This window comes from Rhamphochromis sp. 'chilingali' (assembly GCF_963969265.1).
Source record: "Rhamphochromis sp. 'chilingali' genome assembly, chromosome: 17".
Lineage (NCBI taxonomy): Eukaryota > Metazoa > Chordata > Actinopteri > Cichliformes > Cichlidae > Rhamphochromis > Rhamphochromis sp. 'chilingali'.
Genome location: NC_137944.1, coordinates 28,568,600 through 28,586,773, shown reverse-complemented (window position 1 = coordinate 28,586,773; position 18,174 = coordinate 28,568,600). Strand labels below are relative to the sequence as shown.

General features: G+C 42.1%; 1 protein-coding gene across 7 annotated transcripts in view; it reads left to right on the top strand.

Moving 5' to 3' along the window:
- The window catches only part of pleca (plectin a), a 96,764-nt gene that overhangs the window by 40,965 nt on the left and 37,625 nt on the right, over positions 1-18,174 (top strand). For 2 of the 7 annotated variants that reach the window (XM_080863853.1, XM_080863851.1), the window contains exon 1: positions 16,228-16,512. The exons of 2 other annotated variants lie outside the window; for them this stretch is intronic. In XM_080863853.1, the coding sequence (XP_080719979.1) occupies positions 16,398-16,512 (115 nt within the window). In that variant the 5' untranslated portion in view covers positions 16,228-16,397. Of the gene's footprint in view, positions 1-6,026; positions 6,085-8,245; positions 8,409-11,887; positions 12,462-16,227; positions 16,513-18,174 lie in introns of those variants that run through there. 3 more of the 7 variants (XM_080863855.1, XM_080863852.1, XM_080863850.1) reach the window with 3 other exon arrangements.

Sequence of the window (18,174 nt, the reverse complement as noted above, 5' to 3'; positions counted from 1 at the left end):
GATGCTGTGTTAGAGTGCTGCACATTTTAAATCACCATCCTTTTACTGAAAATCTTCTGTGCAGTTATTTGTCCAAATGACTCTGAGGTATGCTAAAAGGCAGAATGTAATATCTGGCTTTTTTGGTTTTAATTCTTTAGTTATTGCCAGGCTCCGTTTGGACTGTAGTCAACATACCACTAGCTCATTACAGTTACTCCAATCCTGCGTTATTAAGACCTTCAGTAAGTCCTGCAGTGACTTTACAAAAACTATTTTTATTGTTTTTGTCTCCAGTGCTGTTGGTAAACTCTTGTTGTTGTTCTCATCTGAGGCTGGTGAGGAAGGATTAAGATGACAACCTAGTGATGGTGAATTTGTGTGTGATGCACAGTTTTCTACACCATCAGCTCATATATGAAATAACTAATAGTACTAAAACTGGTTCACGTTAAGTAACTAGACATGAATAATATCTTGCATTTTAAATATTTATTTCATGATTATATATTGTCATACACTGTCTGATTTGTGCATAGATTTTGACGGATTATTTAGCAAAGAAAGAATTCATTGTTTGCGTTTTTATATATATAAAACCCACACTGTTTTTGCACTTTGTGTTGAAAGCTGGCTAAGGTAGCAGGGGTTTTGTAGCAGCGGCACTGCCCATTACCCACACAAGGTCCAAACCTCCTTTTCTCGTCTCTGTTTGGATCCTTTTGGTTTCTGTTTGCATCCTGTGTGCGCACACCCCTTTAGATTCTCCTCCTCTCTTCCCTCTCGCCTCTCATCCACACTGTTTCTGTTTCGACTGGGGACTGAGAAGGTAGGAGGGGTTCTGAGCATCGCTGTTTCTCCATGCTGACTCATGATGACAACTGGGTAGATAAATGCTTCATCAAAGTGAATCCAAAATTATGTAGAATTAAGAATTTTTAACAGGTCTTCTTTGTGATATATTTCTCTATGCAAATACTGCGCATTGATCTCAAAGAACACAAGGGAAGACATAATGGTGGCTGGAATGGTAATGCCATTAGCCAATCTGAAAGCAATCTACGAGCTTCTCTTCAAAGATGGCGTCATTGTGGTTAAGAAGGACAGGCGGCCACAGTCCATGCATCCTGATCTCAATGGGGTGAATAACCTAAAGGTGATCCGTGCCGTGGGCTCTCTCAAAACTAAAGGCTACGTCAGGGAGACTTTTGCCTGGAAACATGCCTATTATTATCTCACCAATGAAGGTATCGGGTACCTGCGAGATTACCTGCACCTGCCTCCAGAAATCATGCCTAGAACCCTTCATCGCATTTTTCGCCCTGGATTTTCTGCTCGAGTTCAAAGCGTGAAAGGCCCGAGATCTTCCATTTCAGAACTGAAGGCCCAAGGAAGAACCCAAGAGGGTGTTACGGACAGGCACGTTTACCGTCACAAGAGAGTTGAAGAAGAACAACCTGACAGACTTCCAAAAACCTTCAGAGGCTCCTACCAGATGTCCATTGGTCAGCCTAGAGATCAAAACACTACCTTGTTCAAGGTGGACAAAGACCTCTGCATAGAAGAGGAAAGTCACAGTAAAGTTTTCAATGCTTCTGTTCTCCACCATGAAGACAAAGCCACCAGAGGTCATTACTCAGTCGAGGAGGCCAAGCAAGGTTTTCATTCTCCTTCAGTTGTGATAAAGTTTCCAAAAGAAATCCAGACAGTTCAGAAGGTTCCTGGTGTTCCAGTAACAGAGGTCCTGCAGGAATCGTTTAAGAACACATGTGCTGAACCACAAACAGGTTATAAGGAGTCTGGACGTGTTGCTATGGCCACCATGAAGGTGCAGAAGACTACAACTGAGGAACCTGTAAAAGAACTGATCTTAAATGAGATGAGAAGAGAGACCAAATATCTGTTCTTGGGGGTTCTTGAAGAAGAGGTACCTGCGAGTGAATGCGGTATACAAATGGTAGCAGACCCCCAGGCAGTCCCTTTGATGGAAGAGCTTATTGATGATGAAGAGAAAGATGAAGACCTTCTCCATGAGGTTGTCAACTCAGCTCCGTTTGGATCTTCTGCTGACGTTGTGACAGAAGAATACCACAAGAAGTTGCCAGGTGATGTTGAGGAGATGAAACATGTGATGGTTGAAGTTTACAGCCCTGCAGATAAAAGTGAAACATCCAAGTGTGACACTTACAAATCTGTGCAAAATATTCCCGAGGAAAAAACAATGGAATCTGACATTACAGATACAGAGAATGAAAAAGACAGTGAGACAATAGTTTCTGCAGAAGTCATGATTTCTCATGATGCATCTGGAGCCTCCTCCACTGCAGCCACTAAAGCAGACCGTCCCGTCCCTATAGTCCCACCAGTTTACCCAGCTCTGAAGATCCCTCTGCTTCAGGTAGACTGCACCACTCTTACAGAAGAACCTGAAAAAGGTAAAGATGCTCAGAAGACCGGGCCTGACTTCCCTGAAGGTTTGAGCTTCTTCTAACTCCTCCTCCCGTTTCTTCCTCTTTCATTTGCAGTAAAGGCTATCTTGGTGTTGCTATGGCTGCTGGCTCTGTTTATGTGGATGAAGCAGAGATAATTTAATCTCGTCTCTTATTGATACAAATAATGGTCCTGTCATTTTTCATATAGCTAAATAACAACAGACTGTCAATTAGGTGTCATTTTACAGATGCGGATTGTGGCAACCAGTGGCCCACTTACACAGACAAGCTTTGTCTAAATGTGAATCATGCACATGTTTGCATACTGTATGTTAGTGAGGGTACAGTTATATTTTTAAAATGCATTAGTCCTCATTTTGTTTACTGTCACACATCTGCTTACGGGACTCACAGTAACTAAAACTCGAACTGTAGAAACATTAAGAATTTATAACAAATAAGAAAATAATGTGACTTTTATCCAACACTGATTATTGAGACACCTTGTAGATCATTCGTTTTATGTGGCCTGTGATGCTTTACCTCTGCTAGTCTTCTTAACTGGAAACACATATAACTCTTTCTTTGAGATGTTTCGAGGGTTAAAAACAAGCAAAAAGCAAAGATAACATATGAAGCTTCTACATGTTCAAACTGCATCTGTCAAGCAGATTATTACTGTCGTATATTCAGCAGAACAGGCAGTTTTGTTCTGCAGTGGTTGTGATCTATACTCAAACGAAAAACAGTGTGTTCAGTTCCCCAAGGAGAACAGCATCAACTACCCATTAATTCAATGAATATTTAATTAACGTCTTGTTATTTTTAAGGTAGCAAAATTATATTTATGTAGCACAGCAGGTACAAACTGCAGCACAACAATAGAGAGATCAAAACTAAACTGAAAGACTCACAAAAGCTCCTGAATTAATGAAAAGGGGTAAAGTTGATCATTTTAATTCATTAAAGAAATAGAAATTTAAAAAGATAATTATTAAATTAAAAATGTTTTTAAAAAAACATGTAAAAATAAAGTAAATAGTAAACTTGAGAAAACCAACAAATTAAATTAAGTAAAACAACCAGAACTCAGTTAAAATTATAATTAAGACCAGCAACTACATGACTGACAAACACAACCAAACAAGAATCTTTTAATTTCTTTTACTTATTTATTTTTGTATTTTTGAAGCCTTAAAGATCAAAGAGGCTTCTCTGGTATTGGTGGAAGAACCTGTCAGCCTGTTGAAGCTGGTTCATAGTTTACTGACACGTCTGAGAGATATTGAGATTCCAGACCAGAGAGATGTCTGCATCGTGTCAACAGACATTAAAATATTCAGATAAACTAAGTCTAAGTGGAGGCAGATACTGTAGTTACCTCTGTGTGGGTGTTATATGGTCAAATCTTCTTTTTTAACTTAAACTCTGGCAAACATGTTGTGGCGTTGTAGGGTATCTACAGGTGTCTAAACACAGTATTCAGTATTAAATCCATGCAAACATTTGTGCTGTTGCGTGCGCTACATCAATGTGGCTGATTCATTAATTCTGGCATCTGCTGTTCTGCAGCTGCATGCACTCGCGTGTCCATCTCTCTTCATCTCACAGAACATGCTGCATTTCACACGGCCCCCAAACTAGATATTAATACAGCGCATAAAGACTTATAAAAGATAAATGCTTCTGCAAATCCACGTGCTGAATTCCCTGGCTCTACCTTTTCAATATGACATCTGCCTGAGAACCTTCCATTGTCGGGCTGATATATGACTCAGCAGAGACTGGAAAAATGTGAGTGCCATTAAACCACACTCAGCTTTTCCTGTCTGTGCCTCCACAAAAAAGGGCGAAGCAGCAAAGCAGTCCAAAACACAGAGTGTGTGGCATTTGCCACCTTTCATCTAACCTCCACTTAGCCCAGCCTGCAATGAACATGAACTCCAACATTTAAAAAGACCATACTGTATTTGAGTGGGTTAGCTGCAGCAGAACACAGAGTGTGTAACCTGCTGACTCCTAATCTAGTGTGTGCTGCATTTTTCATATAATACAGTAAGAAAGAAAAATCATCAAGAAACCTGTTTTGGCTACGATGGAAATGAATTTTTCTAGAGACTTTATGGAGGCTCTGATTCAACACGGCCAAGGTAGGAAGTCTTTCTTGTTGGAACAGTTCTGTCTTCTTACCAAAAGGTGTCAGCACAGAAATACTTTATGGCCAGTCTCAGGTTATCTAGCGGACCAAAGAGGATGAAGCAGGTTAGGGTGTGTCTCGCTGCCGCAGATCAGATAACAGCTGAATACTGGCCATTGTGTCTGGGATTAAGTACACAATCTTAAACACAGTGTTTAAGACGTTTTTAATATTGTTTTCTTAAAAAAACAATTGCATGTCTACCGTCTAGTTTATTTTGATCCTAAAAGAACTAATGTGTTTTTTTTAAAGATTAGGAGTAAAATTTATTATAGTTCATAACTTTAACATTGAAGACCTTGAGTTAGACACCTCCCACGCTGCCTGCTGGCTGCGTCCGGGATCAAGTTTCCTGGTGTAAAATCCAGAGGGGTGTGGGCTGCAGGATGGCCCCTGACTGGCTGCTTCACCTCTCTCCTCTGCACAAAATGGTCACAGTGAAAAAGAGGCAGACCAGGCAGGGCTCGGGAGTAATGGGCAACTGAATAGATAACATATCTTAAGATGCACTTTTGCATTCTTTGTCTGTTGGGCTCTAACTAATGATCCATATCTTTATTGATTAGTTTTAGGCCACATTAATCAACCAAAAAAAGTTCAGAAAAGGTGAAAATGTTGTTTTAAAAGCAGCTTAGAATTAAAGATAGTCAACTTTTAATTATATTTAAGCCACAAAAAGAGCAAAAATGAGAGCTGGGGATTTTTTTTTGACATTTTTGTTGTGACACTTCAAACTTTTTGTGTTATTTATATCTGATGTATCATGAACATTTATTTCATTGACTTTGTCAGTTGGGCAGAACTTTAAATAGTATACGAACAACATCTTATATCGCAATTCTACACAACTACATGATAAGTCTGAAAATATTGTCCAAGAACTGAGCTAATATGTCCGACCTGTGTAGTTTTTGTGTGATCAGATTAAAATGTTCCATCTGTGACTTTAAAACAAAGCCGAGCTATAGTAGCGTAGAGTGATGCACATCCTGTGGATACGGCTGCATAATTGCACTGTTTCCAATAAATCTTTTTTTAACGGCTTTCACAGAGCCGCCTTTGTTATAGCTGGCAAAAGTCACGTTTTCCGTTCTTTGTCTAAATCCTGTAAGAAAAAATGTGAATGTGTCCCTGGGAGTCTCTCTGAAGCCTTGCACATGGATTCCATCCAGCGGTGCTCACAGAAACCACCACGCATGAGATGCTGTTTCCACTGAGGAAAGCCTCACAAATTAAATCAAACTCGCAACGCTGTGTAGTTTGTACTTCCCAGCTGTGCCTCCGCTTTTCTCTCTCGCTCTCACTCTTTCCTTTTTTTTGGGTGTTTTTTCTGCACGCCCCCCCTCGTTTTTATCAGAACATAATGTCATGAGGTCAGCTCTGACTCCTTGGCAGTTCTGCATTTTCTCTAAAAGTTGTGAAGACGCTGAGAGAAGATGGAGTTGTGCTGTTGCTTCTGCCCAGGACCTCCCAACGGTAGGTTTTATTTTTACCGGAATCTTTTTTTAGACTCTTTATCAGTGAACTTAAAGATACCAGATCAAGAATAAACTATGCTGAGGTTAATTTCTTGAATTATGCTTGCCATCTGAGGACACTGCCACTCCCAGTATCAGTACTTTAGATTAAAAACATCTCTCACATTCCTCACATTGCTTCGCTAGTCTTACCTACGCTGTTATGTGAAAGTTGGGCATTAATATCGGAGGCTTTTTAAGTGAAATTCTAAGAACTTCTGAATTAATTAAATGTGTAACTTTGTGGATTTTGGCTATGTTGCTTTCGCGGGAGTATGTAGAATGTGTATCACAATATGGGAATCATTGAGCGAGTGCATACCATGTGAGAAGAGGGGGAGTGGGCTGGCTCCTCCCATGAGGGAGTGGTGAAATGAATTTATTCCAGACGTCTCTACTGCTCCCCTGGATTTATTCCCTTTGTTCAATCCTCACTGTAACTAATTGCCAAATTGCAGTGCCAGTTTCTAAGGCTTTGGGGATTTGGTTGACATTTTCAAACAAGGATCATATAAGGTCTCTCCCCAAATCAACTGCCAGCACTTTAGACTAACAACGCCCACTTTTTCTTCTACACTTTTGCTTCTGGTCTTTGTGCCTAAACATAGCTTCTTTTTTTGTTTTGTTTTAAATTTAGTGCAAACTATATTGTGTAAGACTATTCTGTATTCCCTTCTTTATATAGCATGACACAGTGCTCACGCTAAAGACAGCACGAGGTCGAGGCCGTCTCGACTATTTTTGCTTTCTCTATGGTGGCTGTTGGTGTGTGGCGTCGCTGTAAATGTGCGAGGGTGACACTCGTCTTGGTGTTGGGTTTCTGCACCACAGCTGATGTTCTTTTCATTTGTTCTGACAACAGAGACCTTGGCAGCGATGCTGTTTTGCCTCAAGCAATATTTTATTTTTTTAAACAGTGATGCAAACAGGTGATGTGTGCATATTTCTGCAGGTGCAGTTAGTGTTTCACAACTCTGTGTTTCGAGTTAGGCTGGTGAGGAGAAGCTCCCACAGAGGAATTTCATTGTGATCATTTGGTGACATAGAACTGTTTTAATAAAGGTTTGAAAATGATTGCGCTTAAAGCGGCGTCCTTAAAAGGCATGCAGTCTGGTTCCAGAGGACATCTTCCCTCGAGGCTTTTCTCTGTTTTAACAACAGAGCCAGGGTAAGATGGAGAAAAATGAAAAACACTTTAGGATTTAGAGCTAACAATGCAGCTGGCAGTTCAGAGATGCTGAAACGGTTGGTTGTAAAACAGGATCCAGTTTAATCAGGCTCTGGGAAGCTTATACACACTGGTTGGGCTGTCCAAGCATAAGGAAACTATTAGAATTACAGGAAAATTGTGAAGTTACATAAGGAGAATGAATTGATAGGGAGCGGATGATTATGTGATGAGGGAAAATAAAATTGGGAGGCATGGCTTCAGTATAAATATTTGGAAAAGGCGGAAGGGGTTGGCCTGCGACTGTCTGTGACTCGTAAACCGCGATGGAAAATGGGCTTCAGTCGGTAAAAGAAAACTTATGGAGTGAATCAGTTGGAAACTTTGACTCCAGCTCACAGTGGATGTCCCTTAGTTTGCCTCTTATCAAGGCTGACCCGACTGAGCGTGCTCTGTGTGTGTGCTCGTCACACAAAACAGCCTCATATATTATTAACTCCTGCAGATAGTCTGCAGCTGGCAAGGAAAGCAGAGAGCAAGTTTCTGTAGGGCAAAACCAGTGGAGTTACTTGATCTGTGGACAAAGAGGACAAAACTTATTTTTAACAGCGTCAGAGCTCCTCGTGCTGCCAGAGTTACAGCTTTTACTTTTAAAAGAAGTGCAACTTAAACGTGAATATATGAGAAACAGAGAGAGGAATTGTAAAAGTGCAGAGGAAAAAGGGGGAGGGAAAGAGTGCCGGAGTGAGAGAGATCAGCCACTTCTGCCAGAGGACTGAGTCACAGAGCAGAGCGAGGTGTGCTCTTTCACTCGTGTCTTGTAAAAGTCGCGGACAACTTAGCTGCAGCGCTCGTTTTAAAGTCCGGGGTGACACCACACCCCTAGACGCTCCCCTACTCCTCCCCTTTACTCCCCCCCTCCACCTTACCTTCCAACTCCCCCCCCCGCCGCTACCCTCCCCAACCCTCCCACCTTTCAGAGCCTGGGACTCTTCACTTTGTACCAGGCCCGATGCCGGCAAGCCCCCCTGGAAATGTGTTCCCAGCCCTTGTGGCTGTGGGCCACATCGTTACCTTGATCGTTTTCTGGCAGTGGAGAGTACTCAAGAAGCAAGGTAAGAAAAGCTTGAAAAACTCATCGCTTCAAGGCTTGCGCAGGGAGAGCTGACGGCGAGATCGGCAGATCAAAGATTTTCCTTTGCAAACAGTTTGTTGCCGGCAGTCCTGTTCTGTCGTCTCTACTCTCTCTCGTCCTCTGTGTTTTTGCAGCACACGCTCCTCTCTCTCTCTTCCTCACTGCCCCCCCTCCTTTTTTTCCCCTCACACATCTCGGTTTCCTGTGCTATGGAGATGTTGCGATTAACCCTGTAAATGCTGGCTGGAAGGTGATGACGTCCGAAGAGCTGGAGTATTCTTGTGGAGAATGGGGTTTCAGCTTAGTCAGAGCTCTGACGGGCACTCCTCAGCTTCAGCTTTGCTCCTAAGTTGCAGTTTTTCCCTTCTGAAAACTATTCCATCATTTTTTTTTCCATCTTTGTTAAGATCTGGCTAAAGATCTATGTGTGCAGCTCTCTTAAAGTGACTGGATATAACTTTAATCTCTCCACTTTACAGACCTACCCCAGTTGTGGAGGGTGCTGTATTGTTAAAATGCTGGTTCAACCTGTTTCATCTTGGCACACTGGCGTTGTTAGGTTAACCATATCCTTTTGTTAACCAATCTTGCTGCAAGCATAGAAGAGTTACACGATGTTCAACTAAACTATGCAGCCTGAAGGTTGGTTGCATACTCTTTAATGTCATGACACACTCCTCAGGAAGGCCCACGTTATTGTTGACACAGCTTAACACTGTGGTGGTTGTCAGACACACCCCTGCAGGTGACACACCCTGGGGTGCTTTAAAGAATTTTTGACTGACAGTCTGCAGGTAAAAGAGAGAACAATTGTTGTTTTGTTTTTTTATTTTGTTTTGTCTTTCAAATGGGAAACCTGTTTGGCACTTTAAAACAACCGTGCACATTTACTGGATAATCTATTTGCACATAAAATAGCCTTTACATGAAATCTCTCTCACCTAAATACGTTTTAAAAAACAAAACTAACATTTTGAAATAGTTGGCTGTTAAAGCTAAATTAGAGCACTACTGTACTATTATCTGACCAGTGCTCTCAGCTGTAAACTACACAATCAGGTTGTAGTTGGGTGGAGCAAGACACGCCTTGAGTAGATAAGAGCAGTTTTCACAACATTCCTCACATTGTTGTGAGCAGATGAATGATTTTCAAAGAATTCTGAAAAGTCTTTCCCCAAAAAGGAAAAGTCCCTGTCCAGAGACTTAATATCCAAAATATGATCAGAACATAAGCAAAACAGGAGAAATTAACAACACATGTATCCTCCTCTCCCTCTGTCTGCGTGACTCGAATGCGTGTGGTCTGTAAATTGCACGCAACTGAAGCCGCGATCAAAGGTTGCCAGGAAGTGCCGTTTGACTGGTAAATCGTGTGCCAACACTGCATTGCAAAACTACGCCATGTATCATCACTAGCTCCTGTCGATATCAAGGTGCTTTGCATTTGGGGAAATCTGCTTTCAGCTCTGTTCTTGCCGCAGTGCAGACAGTAAGAGCTGCACATCAGGTGTGATCGTATTCCCTCTTTATAGCATATTTCTGGCGGCGGCAAGATCAATATCAGGCTGTCTGTTCATTGTTTACATTACAGATTCAGTCATTCAAGTCAAACATTTCGATTTAAGGACACAACCCGAGTCCACTTGTGTAAGTTGAACTGTAGTTTGCTGGAACACCAAGGTGCCTTTGACACAGGGGGAAGGTGGAAGTAGGTAAAAGGGACTTTACCCAGAGCCAGGTTTAAAAAAAGCTCCGTGCCACAGATGGTGACTGACTAATGGTAGTAAACTCGACACTGAGGACGGTGGCCTGCGTATCCTGGATACAGTCATAACAAACGATCATTTAGATCCTCGGGACGTTAGAAGAATCTAAGTCCTGCTTCATTAGAGGCTCCTGCTCATTTTGATCTGTTCTTTATGATCATTTAATGCCCTTCCCTGTTATTTTTGACTGCGTTTTTTTTTTTTTTAACTTTGAGATTTCCTCTAATTGTTTTGTGCAAAGGTCTTTTTAAGACTCTCAAGATTAGGATACTGCATTCCCATCACAATAAAAGTCCTTAACAATATTGTCTAATCCATTTAGGAAACCACACCCAAATCTGCAACAGTATTAATGGCAGACTCAGACTGGCAGCCGTGTCTGCTAAACCGCGTGCCACAGACAGCACAGCGTAGGATCGGTTTCAGATTTGGTCTCGTGGTGTTCAGCCGTGACTCACTTTTCCTGTCTCCTTTCACTGTGGTGGTAATAACAGACTGAGGAGGGAGGACGCCCCGCTGGGCAATAACTGAAAAACGAGAAAACATTCTGTTACTAAAGGACACAAAAACAATAAACAATGCACACCCAGCGTGTCCCTACATGCCCTTCACAATACCCAGCCTAACATAAAACACATTAGTGGTAAACCTCAATAGTAGCTGGGTTCATTGACTGTCATACACAGCATACAGTACAGCGTGTGTCTGCGCTGAGGGAGGGCCTTGGTTCTTATCCTCATCTCTGTCCTCGACTGTTTTTTCTATCTAGGCTGTTGCCGTATTGGCATCATCGTTATTAATGAAAAACGAAGCCACAGCCAATCAGATGCTTTCCGGATTGTACTGCATTCATTCTTTTTCTGCATTCATAATTCTGTCAGTTTCGAAAAGATCCCCAACACCACACAACACCACCTAACCATGTCAGAGCCTCCGCCATGTTTTACAGTTTTACAACAGACACTGTTGCACTGCTCTTCTGACGTCTTCAAGACCTGTTGCCACTGATTTTCAGTCTGGTTCTTGAGTAATTTAATCATAATAAAAATAATTTAGAAATAATAATTTGACATATCTCAGCCTTTCCCCACCTTCCTTAAGAATGGCTTCCTGACAGCCACCATTCACTGAGAACATTTCTGATGAGCTTCACTGAACAATAGTTGCATCAATTGAAGTCCAGATGCATCTATTTCACACCTGTCAACGTGTTGTCTTTGGTATTTTCCATAGATTAATGTAAAGAAATGGGAACTCACTCAGGCTGCTAGTAACAAAGTGCCTAAAGAAACAGTTTAAAACTTTGTTTTAGACACATCACTAGTTAATCCCGTGAGTTACTACTGGTATTATTTTATTGCTTAATCAGAAGTTTTGTTACCAGATTGTACCTTAACCCGCCCCCAATTAAAAGAAATATAACTTCTTCATAAATTAATTCATGGTCATGGCAGTTGGATTCTGTCACATGCGGATTAACGAGGAGCCAGCACCTTTTCAGTTATGTGAAGTATTTCTTAAAGTTGCGCAAAAACGGAGAGAAAATGAGCCTCCTGTGTCGGGGATATTTACGAGGCACAGCTGTTATGGATGTGAAGGGAATGTGATGATTTATTACCGGGGGTAATGTGCGCTCTGCCCTCCTGTGAACAGTCACTGCGAGACAATGCACAGAACCGTCTGTCACCGCCTGCAAGTTTCGCGCCTTCCCAGAAGTCATTCCTGTTTCTGCTTTGCATTTATGGGGCTGTCGGGGGTGTATGTTATGCAATCTTGTGAAAGGTACAGTTATCACGCGTGTTAAAATAAGGACGCGGTGTGCAGTGTCTCTCCGCGGCGCGTCTCAATGGCACAAGTCGTCTGACGGATCGGAGGAGGATGGAGCAGCCGGCAGCTCGCCACTTCTTCTCGCTAAACAAAACGAGTGGGTTGGGCTTGTGACAAAGAGTCTGCAATCTGACTCGACCCTGTTTTTTCTCCTCCATGTGGCTCTCATAGAGTACAGAGCGAAGTTTGGAGGGCTGGTACTACACACGCGAGAAACCCACGAGTGAGGGGGGCGTTTTCGAGAAAGTCCAGCGCGCTCCGCGTTTACGCGCGGCACAAACAAACCGGGATGGCCGAAGTGGACGATACGGCGCAGGCTGCCCGGCCGTCCTGGTACGGCGGGCTGGAGCGGGGATTTCTTTATCGACGGACTAATTACATCCATGAAATGAACTGCAGCGAAGTGGGGTCTCATCTGTACAGCCGAATGTGTTGCGCAGGTAGGTCCGATCACTGCGCCGCTCTATCCATCGCTCAGTGACTGTAATAGGAGGAGGCTCTGCTTGGGAGGGGCTGCTGGGGTGCTGATGGTGGTAATGTTAACCTTTTCCGTTCCTCCACCCATGATACAGCAAGCCCTGAGGGCCAAAACAGTGGACGTCCAGAACTAGATGATTGAAATTAGAGATGCTTAAAACTATTTTTTAATTATTTCGTTTTTATTGTGATTTATTTCCCGCATTTAGAAAACAAACCTCAGCCTGAGATAATCAGCTTTAAAGTCTTCATTCAGGCACCACAAAATCGATGTGACACAACAGATAAACACTGGCTTGTGCCATGGTCAATACCATCCTGTTTGCTGCTGTGTACAGGCAACACTGCTTATATCTGCGTCCCTATTCAAATTCAGTAAATATATCAATGGTATTTTAGACATATATAGAATTCAAAACTTGGAGAATGTTGTTTATTAGTAACATCAGTGATGAAAGTCTGATAATTAATTACTTTCCCACTGAGCAGATGATAAACTGTAAATCAGTTCGTCAACAGAAAGTTAATTTTGGATACTAAATCGTTTATTTAAGCATTTTTAGGTAAAAATAACTAAAAACCCTGTCAGCTTCCAGCTTCTTAAATCTTTAATTTTTAAGCCCTTTAAATGTCTCACGTTTGGCTCTTTTCAAATGTCTGCACTGGGCAGAGGTCTGTTATCTGAGAAAAGTTGATTTTACGATAACGAGGTTACTTCATGTCCTTGTATGCAGCTTCTTGACTCGATCATTTGTCTTGACGTTTGAATATAAAAGCGACTGAGTGACTCAGTACACAGTTAATTTGTCACTCTCCGGCTCACCCTGAATATTCTACAGGAATGGAAACTGTACTTGGTGTTTGTGTTTACCCTCTGATAACGCCCTGTGAATGTGTCATGTGTTTTGTGGACTTTGGCATTTTCAGTTCTAAGCAGAAATCCACTTTCCCCCTGCACTCGGGTGTTTCCCCAGATGTTCTGGGCCAAAATGGTGTTCTGATGGACTCTCAGCTTCTGTGTGTTTTTACTATGTTGTCACGGCAACCATGTACACAACACACTTTTCCCACACACAAAAATCATTTGCCCACTGACATATGTAAACACTGCAGGGCCCCAAGTGACCTTGAGCTTTCTTACCAGTAGTCTCAGGTCTCTTTAGGAGCACACAGGGATGATTGGAGCTACTAGTTGTTGTGACATTAAAATGGATTATGGCTTTAAATATTCAGCTTCCCATGTTTTGTGCTGTAGCCTTTCGACCAGAAGGGGGAGACAAACTGTGCTGAGCAGCAGTTTTCACATATGAAGATCATAAATCCAACAATTATCCAGTTCTCATCTGTTCGTAACCACAAGATTGTAAGCACCATGTGTGGCTGATTACGCATGTTTTTGTGCACAAAGTGCTTGCAAGTGATGCTGATATTGCAAAAGTGATGCTGAAACATAATACGAGCAAGTTTAAATGCAGCTCTAAATTGCAGTGGTGGTCAGGACATATTCCTGTGTCGCCTTTGGGGTTATTAAGTTATTTTTCCAGCTGTGTTTGCTTTTTAAAAGGAATTCATTATACCGTTCAGGTATAATAGCAGACACTACCCGGTCGTCTTCTCTGACATGTGCATGTTTTCGTGCACTTGTCATTGTCAGCTCCGGGTTGGATCTGCCCCACCATGCCCTGGGGCTTTGGCAGAGTTTCTTCGCAAGTCATCCAGCATTCATACCATCATGAACCCTAACAGGACCTGCGAACCAGATGATACAAGGTGTTGATTAACATTCCTGTCCTCAGTGGGACTGACATCGCGTGCTGTCTCTTGCAAAAAACACAAATAGGGGTGTGTTTTTTATTTTATTTTTAAAATTCTTTTAGGAGAGAGGCGGCTCCCCCTGTCTGTGAGGAGGGTCGGCTCGCCCTCAGCAGGAATTTACAGACTTAACACGCTGAGCTGTCACCTTAAAACTCCTATCAGCTCTCACTGCTCAGGATTATCGCTGTGTGTTATCAAGGACAAGGAAAGGAGGAATATCCACACAATGCTGCACTGTGTGCACCAGAGCGTCATTTAGATACTGGATAAGACAACTGTTTTGCAGTCTTAGAATTGAGGTGCAAAAAAGCGCTTATATCTCTTTGCCACCTTTAAAGCATTTTAGCAAACTGAGCTTTAAATGAATAAATCTAGTTAATTCAATGCCGAGTTTGATTACACCAGGATTTGTTCAAAGAAGCACAAATTTAGCTTCCAGTGCTTTCATGTCTTAAAACAAATACAGTTTAGCAAGTTTGGAAACTGGAAGTGATTACTTGCGGTTTTCAGTTCTTAAGCCTGCAGACAAATACTCTTTGCATTTGAAATTGAAAACTATAATCCACAGATTTTAGATTTTAGTGTGTCGATCAAAAGCCATTTTGCACAAATTATGTTTAGCTAATTTTAGCGTTTCTGCCTAGAGTCTTTGCTTTTGTTTGTAGCCCGTTGGCGTTCAGGGTCTGTTTAAAGTCTGAAGGTGCAGTCAAGGAAGCTTTCATGCCTCAGGTCCCAACAAGTCACCTCCCTTTATAGGCATCCAAAAAAATTCCTTTTCTTTACAGTGTTATGTCGGTAACTGCACGTAAAATTGGTGTTTTGCAGGGTGAAAGGTGTTGAAGGTATTTTAGTGTGGAGGTGCTATTTGTGATCACCTGGAACCAAATGGAAAAACAAATTCTGCACCCAGTTTTTCAGGGATGTTTGACAGAAGTTATTTGCATGAAGAAGATGCAAATGATTGTTGTCATGTGCACACACTGTTCAGTCTATCCATGCGGAGCCACAATAGCTGCTTTGTGTCTCGGATAATTTTCTACTGTCTGATGCTTGTCCACCCCCTCCATCCCACACCCTCTTTTTTTTTTTTTTTTTTGGTTTGTGGTATTGAACTGGCACGACAGGGTATTGGAGGTCCATCCAAGGGAAAATAGTCTAAATCAAATGCTTCAAATAAAACTGAAGTCCTGCAGTTTGTTCTCATTATTCTTTCTGGTGCTGAATTGTATCCCGAAGACGGCTCCCTCGGTGCCTTTTATTCCTTAATTATCTCCTGATGATGGAAGAGCTTTCATGCTCGAGGTTTTCTTGTGATTGTACTGTTTGGGGAAATAGCTGAGGACGTTCTTTCTGATGCCTCCTGGCTTCGGCTGTGTGCTCGGGACAAGTTTTTCCATTGATGCTTTGTGGCGTTGTGGTATGTCCCGCCACTCTGCTAGCTAGCTTGAGCAGTGGAGTTCAGTTGGGGTTAACAAGCTTCAGTGGTCCGTTTCTGTACAGCTTAGTCTAAATGAGGGAATGTCTCCTGTTCTGGATTAGTGATCTGTGGGGTCTTTGTGAAAATGAATCTTTGAAAATGAATCTTAGTGCAATAGTTAGCTGTAGCTACAAGATGAGTGGGATTCTAAACTGTTTTTTTTTTTATCCTCAAATTAAACAGAAAATAAAATTAAAAGTGCAAAGAATAATGTAAATTGAGGTCTGAGCTCTGGTTTGGGTGGGTGCTGTGTGAGGGTTTTTTCATGGGTGGGGTCTGGGTGTAGATAACAGGGCTGAACCAGGAGGAGAATCTTCCCTGCAGACCTCTCTGTGGTGAATGTCTCTGACATTGCTGCCTGCAGGCAGGCATTTTGCAAGAGGTGGTGAAAAAAAAATGTGGCGTTGAATGTCAGAGACAGCAAATGGAGATAGGGAGAAGAAAGGGAGCAAGTTCAGGAACTGAATCGGTGGCTTGAACACTCCCACTTAACTCCAGGAGCCCTCAGTGAGAAGCAGTGTTTCAGGCAATAAGAAAAAGTAGAAGTACACAACATCATCGCCTCTGAACCTGCAGAGGCTAACGTGTGGTTTTGATAGCTGGCAGCATGGCGATGGAGCAGAGATTCAGAGCCTACTCCTCTGATAGTATGGGTAGTGATGGGGTGTTCGTAGAGGAGTCCTACTACCAGGGGGTGCTCAGGGCCATGGACCACAGAAAAGGTAGAGTTTATTCCAGCAGTGCTGCATTTTTGAGCTTTGTGTTTTTCTGCAGTTGCATTCTTTGGTTTGAAAATGGTTCAGTCTGTATATTAGCTCTTGGCTTGGCTTTGTTGTTTCGTGTATTACGTAAAAGTCCAAAAGTTGTGTCTGGATGTCTGAATTTGCAAAGAGTCAAGTCCGGAGCCTCTCTTTTAACAGATGGGCCACACCCCTTTTTGTGTCACATCTTTTCCTTTTTTATTTTTACTGGTGAACGTTCCTGTCAGACAGAAGAAATCTGTTTTGCTTTAATGTGAAATCCTAATTTGAGGTTTTGCAGCACAGATAAAATGTAGCCTGTTAAAAAGACGTTTGAAGTGACAGAGCCACTGAAATTCTTTAGAAGAAAGAAAGCACCCTATTTTGAGCATTGCAACAAGTCCGTGTAATAACATTCAACATCCCAGTTGCAGGATTTGGCAATGTGACTCATCCATGCACACTGTTTTTCAGGTGATCTAATATCTTGCACCTTTTTTTGTCACAAGGTGAACATATAAATCTGGGCTAAATCTGCAGCCTCAGGCTACAAAACTCAGCCAAGAAAACGCATTATTAGTCAGAGAGATCAGTAGATCTTGTGTTTCAGTGTGATGTATTCAGCCTGGTTATTTTAGGAATTTTTAGTGCTCCTTTCAGCCGACCTGAGAAACAGAAGTATCCCGAGCTGCTACATTTCATTTGTGCAGAAACGCATCTTTTATGTTTCGTAACACGTGTCCAACGTGTTTGCAAAGCCATATATGAAAAGCCCGAAATCAAAACCAGTGAAAAAGCAGAACTCATCTGTCTGCTTTTGAGGTTTATTTCACTTCTCTGTTGAGACCGCCTCGTGCGTGAGTGTGCCTGTGAGTCATGGACATAAAGCCACCGTGATTTGGGCGTTGGTGCCACGGGATGTCCTCTTCTTTGGTTCCCTCTTCATCTGATCACTTCTGTTAGCTTTGATCACAGAGCAGATAATACTATCAACTTCTTTACAGCATGTCACTGATGAGGAAAAAAACATTTGAACATTAAACATTTGTTTTGGTGAACTGCTCTGTATTTGACAAGCACCCTCATCGCCAACTGAAGCACTGCACCGAAGAGGTGAAGTGTACGTTTGATGGTTATCTCTTCAAGTGGCTGCTTAGATGGCAAAATTTAGGAAAAGCATTGCATATTATATGTTTGATACCTACTAGTATATGATAGGCTTGTTGGGAATAATCTGATTATGAAACGACTACAGCATTGCAGGCTGAAACATGTTCCAGCTGAGGTGCTGCTCCAGATGATGACAGAGATAATCTATTCAGTGTTCCCCTGATAAGCAGGGAATTCTTTGTTTTGCTGCAGTAAGTCTTCTGTAATGTGCTGTCCCTATTGGGCATCAGATGTCCGTGTCTGAGTCAAAGTCACATGTGACTTTTTGTTCTGTCCCTGGGCAAAACAAATATGTCTCACACTGTTTGTGACTCTGGGATGAAAAAACAGATAAAAAAGATTTGAAAGAGTTTTGCTGGAGGTTTTAATCTGAAGCAGGGCCATAAAGGCGGTTTAGGCTCAATAAACACAAATTATATTTAGTTTCGGCCATCATGTATCCAGGCCTATGGGTTAGATCAGCGGTCCCCAACC